Genomic DNA, 9,106 nt, shown 5'->3' on the forward strand with positions numbered 1-9,106 from the left:
GGCCTGCAACAGAGGAAGAGCCTGCTCGCACACAGGAAGAGCCTGCACGCACACAGGAAGAGCCTGCGTGCTCACAGTATACTCCCCACTCTTCCAGCCTCTGGAATTCCAGGGTTTGGCAGAACACTGAGAAACTAGAGAGAATCCAAAGAAAACCCAGTGCTGACAGGATGCTGTGACATGTGGAAGGGGGTGTCACTGTAGGTCAGATCTGGGGTCCCCAGGAAATTGGGGTGATCTGGAAATTCATGATGCATGCTGTGTTAAAGCTTTCTCAGTGAGTTATCAGGACACATACCATGGCTGTCACAAGTCCAACCTCTTTATCCATCCTGCCTGTCAAGTCCCTGCCTCCACAGGGACCTTTCTTCTACCATGGTTGCTCCACTGATTATTGGAATCGCTCTGGGCCCCTGCATGCTCTTGTTGCCTAGCCTTGCTTTCAGTGAGTCACCAGATACCCTGGTAAGACAGCCCAGCTTGGGAAGGAAAAAAAGAGAAAGGCATAGACATTTCCTGCTGCTTTGTTCATGCCCACCATTGTCCTCGGGAATCCTTTAACCTCTCTGAAGCTCCCCTTTCCCTCTGAAAGACCAGCAATTACAATAGCCATGCTTACCTCAAGGGAGGTGAATATCAAAGGAGACGTGGGGGGGGGGGGGGGGGGGATGTCAGCAAGTCTTGCTTAGCATAGCATAGCATGCATGTTAATTATCTTTGTTGAAGTTTGAACGGGATGGGATTTGACGCCTAAGCAAATCTTATAAATGCTGGTCTTCCAGAGGGAGCAGAGCACACTGGGGACTTTCTCATATATACAAATATGAATTGCAGTTAAATTTGGTGTTTATATCTTTCTAAGTGTATTTGTTTCCGTTCCGATCCGGATTTTCTCCCAGCCATTTACTAGCCTTGGACCTGTTTTTTTTTTTTTTTCCTATCTTTTTAAAATCCTCTGCTTCCTCTCGAATATCATGAAAATAGCTGAACACATTCCCAAGGCGTATTAGCAAGATCCTTTGAAACAAGGCGTAGAGAACACTGCGTAAGTGATGCTTTTTAATCAAGAAAGGACTTAGCTGGAGCTTGCAGGCCTGGCACTGAGCTTGCCTGGGCTGTGAGGCGCTCGGTTAGCAGACTGGTCCAGCAGGGGGAGCCCGGGCACCTCACTGCAGCACCCCAGTGGCGGAGCGCAGCGGTGGCTGGCCGGAGCTCGCGTCCTGCCGCAGTCTCTCGGTTACTAGTCCGAGCGAGAGCGAGGAAGGAGACCCCCGTCCGGGCACCGACTTGCAGCCCGGGCGACTCCCACTCACGATCGCGGCCCCCCGACTCTCAAACGCCAACCGCAGCCCTCGTGGGACAGCGTGGGAAAGCTTCCTGGTCTCCGTGGCCGGATTGCGAACTTGGGGAGGACCGCGGCTGTCTCCCCGGCCTGGAGAGTGAACAGGTGAGTGACACGCACGTGTCCAGGTGGTTCTCGGAGGACAGGGTGCGAGCCCGTGAGGGCTCAACCCCTGGGTGAGTCCCGCAGGTCTCGGAGTCCCTCACCAAGGGCGACTTTGGGTTCTCCATGAGAGATGTGAACGCCGTCACCAGGCTTGACAGCGCGTCCTGCGCCGAGGGCGTCCTTCCGAAATAGGGGACATCTGCTCCCTATGTGGAGCCTGTGATCTGCAGAACCTGCAGCCCACTGTGGGCTTACTCCTGGCTGCAGGACCTGTTGATTTCAGGGTAGCGAGACGGCCTGGGGGCTTGCACAGTTACCACCTCTTTGCTGTGGGGGTTGCGTTGTGATAACATGAAGGAAATTTCCTAGCAGAGAAACTGAGAAATCTTGATTTCAGGAGAAGTCTGACCCGGACAGAAGCGATCTCCACACCACCAGACTGGATTCATTGCTGTTTTGAACAGCTGGGCTTTGCGCTCTCTCTCTCTCTCTCTCTCTCTCTCTCTCTCTCTCTCTCTCTCTCTCTCTCTCTCAGGCCATAAAAGCATTAAAATTTAATTATAAAGATGCCCCCACCCGCCTCAAGAGGAAGTGGAAAACTCTGACCTTGATAAACACAGTCTGGGAAATGATTTATTAGGAGCAAAACCTTTTGATAAGTAAATAAACAGATGGATGAAGCAGATAGAAACGCAAATGTCGTAGGTCGAACAGAGTCCCCACAGGTAGCCTCTTTGGTTTGTATATACTGTATATATGCAAGTGTGGAGAAGTCAATGTATTCTGTCAGTACCCGTCTTTCCTTCACTCTGTTTCCTCTAATGACTTCATGAGTAGGAAAAAGCAACGCCTTTCATCTCCTAAATATTTAGGTGTGATTTTATGATGGAAACTTGAAACTTGTTTGTTTGGTTTTGCCTCCGGGAAAGCAATCTGCTCCTAGAGTGAACTTCAGGCCATGGTAGGAATAGTTCCAGTGTTAGAACCAATGAGTTTCCTCAGATCTGAGGGATAGAAGGTCTCTGGTTAATTCAACAGAAACTTGCCTGTAGGTTACTATGACAACAATTGACACGTTGATGGTTTCTGTCAAATTTTCATGTGGAAATAAAATGTGAAGGCATCTTTAGAGGTCAGCGTGGCGTCTTTGAGTTGTTGTTGTTGTTTTTTTTTCCTAAACATATCAGGAGGCTGATAGTAAGCAGCTGGATCTTTATTACGTCACAAATGGGGACAATTTAACTAACACAATTTCTCATATGTGAGACCCATGAGCTTCGGAGGCCAAGGGAAGTTGCTGAAATATTTTAGATGAATAGGAATGACACTTTTGCATGAAAATGGCAAATTATTGTTTATGAATGCTTCTGACACAAGCATGCTCTGTGTTTCAAAGAAATGCAAGCCAGCAGCTATTCACAAGTTAAAATATAGTTAACATGCAAACCTTAAATAGAAGGCCCTTTCATAATGGGCCTTAATATAAAATGACAAATGAAGAATTTTGTTTTGACAGACAGCAGTGTCTGCTTAGGCGGCCTGGAATAGCCTGGAACTCATGGTGTAGCCCAAGCTGGTCTTGAACTCAGTATCCCCTCACTCCTGCTTCCTGAATGCTGGGGTTACAGGCCAGTACCTAAAGAAGGGCTTCATCTATAGCCAAAGAATGGGGCTAGACAATGAAGATCTTAGTTTGAGAGTCACTACAAAGTTGTCATTGTCTGTCTGGAGACGGAAGAAAAAGCCCCACCTGCCTCTTCTTCTTTTAGGGGCAGCCACACCTTAGCAACCTGCACACCAAAATGTGTGAAGTCCATGTTAATGGCTCAGATACATCAGAGAGAAGACAGGAGCCCACTCCTCTCTGTGGGATACGTATTCAGAGGGAGTTCTGTTTTTTCTTTCCCCTTCTTGGGCTGTCTTTGAAAGCTGTATACCGAAACATTGGCTTAGACAGGGTCAGTCAGCAGGTTTAAGTAACAGATTGTGATTAACCTCTCTTGGGGGGGGGGGGGGGCCCTTTGGATTTTTGAGAAAGTTTCTGTAATCCAGGCTGCCTCAAGTTGGCTTTGCAGCTGAGAGTGTCCTTGAACTTCTGATCATCTTTCTCAATTGTGGGATGATAGGTGTGTGTCACCATGCCTGGCACAAATACAACTTTACAGACTAGAACAGTGAATGACCTCTGAACTCCTGTGCCACTGAGTTAATGTATATAAAGTGAGGTTTTGAGTTCATGTCAGCCATTGATGGCGTTCAGGCAGTGGGAGTCCTTAGCCCGTGGGAAAGATGGGAAGCTTCCCATGGTTGGCTGTGCTAGGGGGCAACCACAGTGAACATATCCAGATCTCTGTTGTGACAGCTTGTCAGGTTATATGTCAAGTTGTGAAGGAGGGAACTCCCATGTTTTTAGTCATTAAAACAGTGAGTGCCTGGGGACAACTGTGCATATGTTGAGAGGGGAATGGGACAGTCAAGACTTTAAGCAAGTTTGTTTTTCCTTCGTTGTTGTGTGACCCCTAAAGAATACTTCAACAGCTAGCCTCCACTTTTCTGAAAAAATGGAAGCCTCGGATGGGGTAGCATCCTGAGGGCTGCTGGGTTGGGTAGCCAGATCTGAGTGTAAGAAATGACTTGTTTTTATAGAATTGAGCCAGGACATCATAGCCTCAAGTGACAGACATACCACAGCCTAATATAATAAACAGGTTAGGGAATTTTCCTAATTGGAAAAGGCTGTCTATTAATGACACTACTTCCAAAGGACATAAACTTATCTTGAATACGTGCTAGTGACTAAACAGACACAGATTAGTTGGCTGGCAGGGGAAAAGCTTTCTGCGCTAGCTGGGAGATTGCTTTGATTGATCCCACACCCAAAGCCTTTTCCAAGTTTACGTTTTCTTGGTACTAAGAGCCCAGATGTTGGGCTGATGGTATAACCTGTGGCCAAGATGTTTGCCCACCATCAGAGTGAGGCCTTAGATTCACTTCCCTACACAGCATAAAATGCAGCCAACAAAGACCCCAGACTAAGTAGCATCTTAAATACAATGAGCATAAGTTGTAGACAGTGCCATGCTCCAAGGGTGAGGGCACTGTTATAAACAGGCTCGCCTGAGATGGTGGTGCATACCGTTTGTGTATTAGGGTATCCTACCCAGCAAACATAGAAGTATGATTGAATATTATCTATTGGCTTTCGAACCATGTGCATAAGTGCTAGGTAAGTTTATCCTGTGTTCTAGTGTGAACTGAGATGAAGTTTAACCTTGAAATAGAAAATTGGATTCTGTGGCAATGGAGTTGACAAATATCAGTGTATACTGTTTAATAAAGCGATCCCAAGAGCTTCTCCCCATTATGTATATGTATACGCTTATGCTTAGTATATATAAACAGGAAGTAGATGCATTCATTCACTTACCACTTATCAATTATGCCAAAAACAATCTATTCATTAAAAAAATCACATTAGAGGAAACGTTCTAAGAGATAGTGTGTATACATACATTAAAACCAAACAGTTCTAGATTCGTCTTAAGATTTATTTTCTTTTTAATTATGCATATGCGTGTTTGGAGGTGTGTACATGTGAGTACCTGTGGAGACCACAAGAGAACTTTGAGTAATGTGGGTGCTGGGAACCAAACTCAGGTCTTCTGAAAGAGCAATGTTCGCTCTTAAGCACGGAGTCGGCCCCCGGCCCCAGATCTAAATTCATAAGTCCCATCTTCCCTTCCTAGTTAAGTGGTTTACAGTGAGTTACTACTATCGCCCTTTCTCTGAACAGTGGTGAAAACCCAATTAGAAGATAAATCACCTGGGGGTGTGACGGTCAGTGGTAACTGTCAGCTTGACAGAATTCTGGAAGTCACCTGGGAGATGGAGTTTTGAGCAGGCCTGTAGGAGATTATCTTGATAGTGTTGAGAGGGGAAGCCCCACCCACTGTGAGGTGAACAACAGCATGCTTTGATCCTGTAATGTTTCCTGGCTGTAGATGTGACATGGCCTACTGCTTCATGCTGCTACTGTGTTGCCTTCCTGACAGCTGTGATGGACTGTATTTTGAACTTCAGACAATAATAAGCCCTTTCTCACTTGTGTTTGTTACAGTGACGGGATAAAAAACTAAGATAAAGGGTGGCGTGTGTGTGTGTGTGTGTGTTTGTACACACGAATGCATGTGCACTCCTGATATTTCAAAGATACAGATTTATTTCCAAAATCTCTTTTCCTTGAAGGATTGTGAACTCCTGTGATTGACGATGACACAGTGAAACTGAAGGCCACCACCAACACCATCTGCTCACATCCTGAGTCTGAACGTTAAACCCTGTCACCATCAACCATGGCTAAGAGCGCAGAGGTCAAGCTGGCCATATTTGGAAGAGCAGGCGTGGGCAAGTCAGGTAAGGACCTTCTGGTGGCATTTGCAGGGCCTGTGAGTTTGTCACAGTTTTGAGGATGGGGGAGGTAAGCAATCAGAGTTTGTGATGTCCCATCTGTTGTCTCTTCTCTGTATCTGGAAGCCTTTTAATAACCAACTCACGAATTCTTCTGCTGATTTGTGACAAAGTAAATCTGCTGATCACATAACGGAGAACCATATAGATCATAAACAACTTCCGAAGAAATCAAATTGTCGAAGTTTCATAAAATACCTGAATTTTTTTCCTACGTTCTTTCCTTTACTATGGAGGATCACAAGGGGTCAGTTATATGTCTCGTTTGTTTGGATATCCTCAACAAATGGTCCAAGATCAAGCAGATGTCAGGAGTCCCAGTGTGTGTCTGTTGAATGGATCTGTCTTTGCCAGTGATGGAATTGTTTCTTGCCCAAGATTTCTGTAGTGGGATGAGGACACTTGAAAAGTAGGAGTGTAAACTCCCAAGCAAGATAGCTATCCTGCAGAGCAAATTTAAATGAGTAATTTTGAGTAACATTGATAATATAGAACCCTCCTTTTCTTTGGCAGTGCGTTGAGGGTGGAAGCCCAGATTCTGTACATGCTAGGCCATCACTCTACCCCTGAGCAACATCCCTTGCCCTAGGTCCTTTAGAGAGTTTCACAACAGAGACTGAAGGTATCTCTTACTCCTGATACTTACAATAAGTGTGTGCTAAAGGAGAGGCCACCCAAGTGTTAATGCCATCAGACTTTACCTGTGATGGGGGCTTGGTGTCTTCTGGGAAGGAACCAAAACCACACGGAGCTTCTGGCTGTCAGCAAAGGACAAGAGGACATGAACGCCTCTGGTGGGTGCTTCTGGGTAGACAGAAACCTACCAGGATGTAAAACCAGCTAATCCCCACACAGGTAATCGATATGCTCTTAAAGAAACACACACACACAAACACACACACACACACACACACACACAGACATTCCGGTTCTGTGCCCAACTTCCTTCTAACCGTCCTCCTGGTTCGAGTCTCAGTCATGACCTGCCATGCTGTAAGTCTTAGTCTCTGGTTTTTCTCAGCTCCTTTTCTGCCACCACTTGCTTCTCCTTAGCTCTTCTTGCCTTTGGCAGAACCCAAGCAAGGAGAACAGCAGGCCAGGACCGGAAGATGCTCAGGCTCCTCCCCTTTAATCTCCCGTGGTGTTTCCCAATGGCATGAGAACCTCTGTCTGTAGCTGGTGGAAGGATCTGGAGAATGAGGAAACTGCCCCAGGGCGTGTCTCTCTGTCGGAGGGAACAGAATCCTTTGGGACTGACAGAAGGGTGTGAAGGGAGCGGAGGGTGGGCAGGCGGGCAAGCCGTGTGGCTAACAGTGGCTCAATTCATGTGACCGAGGAGTTTGGCTGGCTATCTTTTCCATCTTTCTTCCTTTCTTTTCTTTTCTTTTCTTTTCTTTTCTTTTCTTTTCTTTTCTTTTCTTTCTTTTCTTTCTTCTTCCTTCCACATTCCAACAGGTGGAATAAGAGGAAGGGTTCTTCTAAGCCCTTCTGCACGGTTTGGAAGGCTGAACACAGAGCCAGCGAGATGACCGCGCAGGTGGGAGAGCTCACTGCTCAAGCATGAGCTGAATCCCCAGCACCCGTGTAACAAGCCTTAGCTACGGGTGATGGAGTAGGCTTGCTGGAGCTTGCTGACAGCCAGCCTAGCTCCAGGCTCAGTGACCCGTTCTCAAGGAAATTAGATGGAGAAAAACCAGAATACCAAGCACTTTGACGGAGCCTCTGCTCACACCCCACACAGACCACACATGTACATCTCTCCCAAATAAATTTTTTAAAAAAATTATAAAAATAATATGAACCTAGAGATTAAATCTCAGGGAAGAAGTACTCGGGTCTGTGAATGCCCATGAGTGCCCCACTCTGTCAGAGTGAACTGAATCCCCTCTCCAGGCTTACCCGCTACCTTGAATTGTGCCTCAGTTTCCCTGATGGACCTTCAAAGCAATTTCCATCATTGTTCCCATCATTCCCAGCTGACTGATTTCCTCCAAGCCTACCTGCCTGTGCTCACATCTCCATGTTGGTTTTTCCTCAAGTTTAATGAACACAGGGGCTATGCTTCCTGTCTTAACTTTTTTGCCCATTTATTGCGTAAAGACATGCTAGCCTGCCACCATAGCCATTCCAGAGAAGCTGACTTTGCTCAGGTCACTACTCATCAATCTTCTAGAAAGCAAGTCAATAAACCTGCCATCCAGTGCCCTCTTCTCCGTAACCACATAACAACACAACCGATCTGTCTTTCCCAGGTTATCTTTCCAACACATCCTAGGGCATTACCCTCTCTCTTGGCTTTCTGGGTCCTTCTGTGGATTCCAACCGGTTGTCCTCTGCTTGCCTCTGACCTTGGGTCTTCTGGGTGCATCGGTATGATGACTAGACCCCCAGATTCTTTCCATTTCCTGTGGGTGACTCTTCATATCCAGAGGAAAGATGGCAGCCACTCTAGGGGAACTTTGGCTGATAGCTTTTTTACTGCTCAGGAAGGTCCTTACCAACTCTGAATCTTAACAGTTAAGAGATAAGCCTTCTTGCTTGGGTTCATTTGTCTGTCTTCTCTGCATGTGTGTGAGAGAGAGGGGGGAGGGGGATTGAAGGAGGGAGGGAGGGAGGGAGAGAGGGAGAGAGAGAGAGAGAGAGGGAGAGAGAGAGAGAGAGAGAGAGAACATTGTGGTGGCCAGAGGACTACTTATGGGAAAATTTCTCTCTGTCCACCACATGGGTCCCTGGAGAGGGTAGGAGTGGGGAGTTGAACTCAGGGAGCCAGGCTTGGTGGCAAGTGCCTTTTCCCATGGAGCCATCCTTCTAGCCCAGCTTCTTCCACGCTTTTCACTGTGGTGAAAATGATAACGACAGACAACCCGTCTCTCCCATGACTTGTGTGTTCTCTGTTTTCCAGTTTCAACACTTGAATGCTTCCTTGAGATCTGAGCCACACCCCTCATTGAGAAGGTAGCAGTCTAGACTCAGGCCTGCAGACCATTCTGAACTTTTCCACAGCTCAGTGGAATCCACCACAGACGATCTCTCAGTTTTAAAAACACACTGTAGCAATACTAAGCTCATGTTTACAATGGGGTGTGTAACTATCGCTACCTTGTTTCTGCCTGGCTGGGACACCACACTGCCACCCCCCAGCCTTAAAGATTACACTGGTATATAAGTAACCTTTGCCTGCCCCACCTCGCT

The 9,106-nt window shown here is 46.7% G+C and overlaps 1 protein-coding gene across 1 annotated transcript in view; it reads left to right on the forward strand.

Moving 5' to 3' along the window:
* Positions 1-1,208: 1,208 nt before the first annotated feature.
* The window catches only part of Rerg (RAS like estrogen regulated growth inhibitor), a 105,538-nt gene continuing 97,640 nt past the window's right edge, over positions 1,209-9,106 (forward strand). Inside the window, exons 1-2 of the mRNA XM_028781024.1 lie at positions 1,209-1,447; positions 5,693-5,860. Of these exons, the coding sequence (XP_028636857.1) occupies positions 5,800-5,860 (61 nt within the window). The 5' untranslated portion in view covers positions 1,209-1,447; positions 5,693-5,799. The remainder of the gene's footprint in view (positions 1,448-5,692; positions 5,861-9,106) is intronic.

The sequence above is a fragment of the Grammomys surdaster genome, unplaced genomic scaffold, assembly GCF_004785775.1.
Source record: "Grammomys surdaster isolate TR1022 unplaced genomic scaffold, NIH_TR_1.0 373, whole genome shotgun sequence".
In the NCBI taxonomy this organism is placed as follows: domain Eukaryota; kingdom Metazoa; phylum Chordata; class Mammalia; order Rodentia; family Muridae; genus Grammomys; species Grammomys surdaster.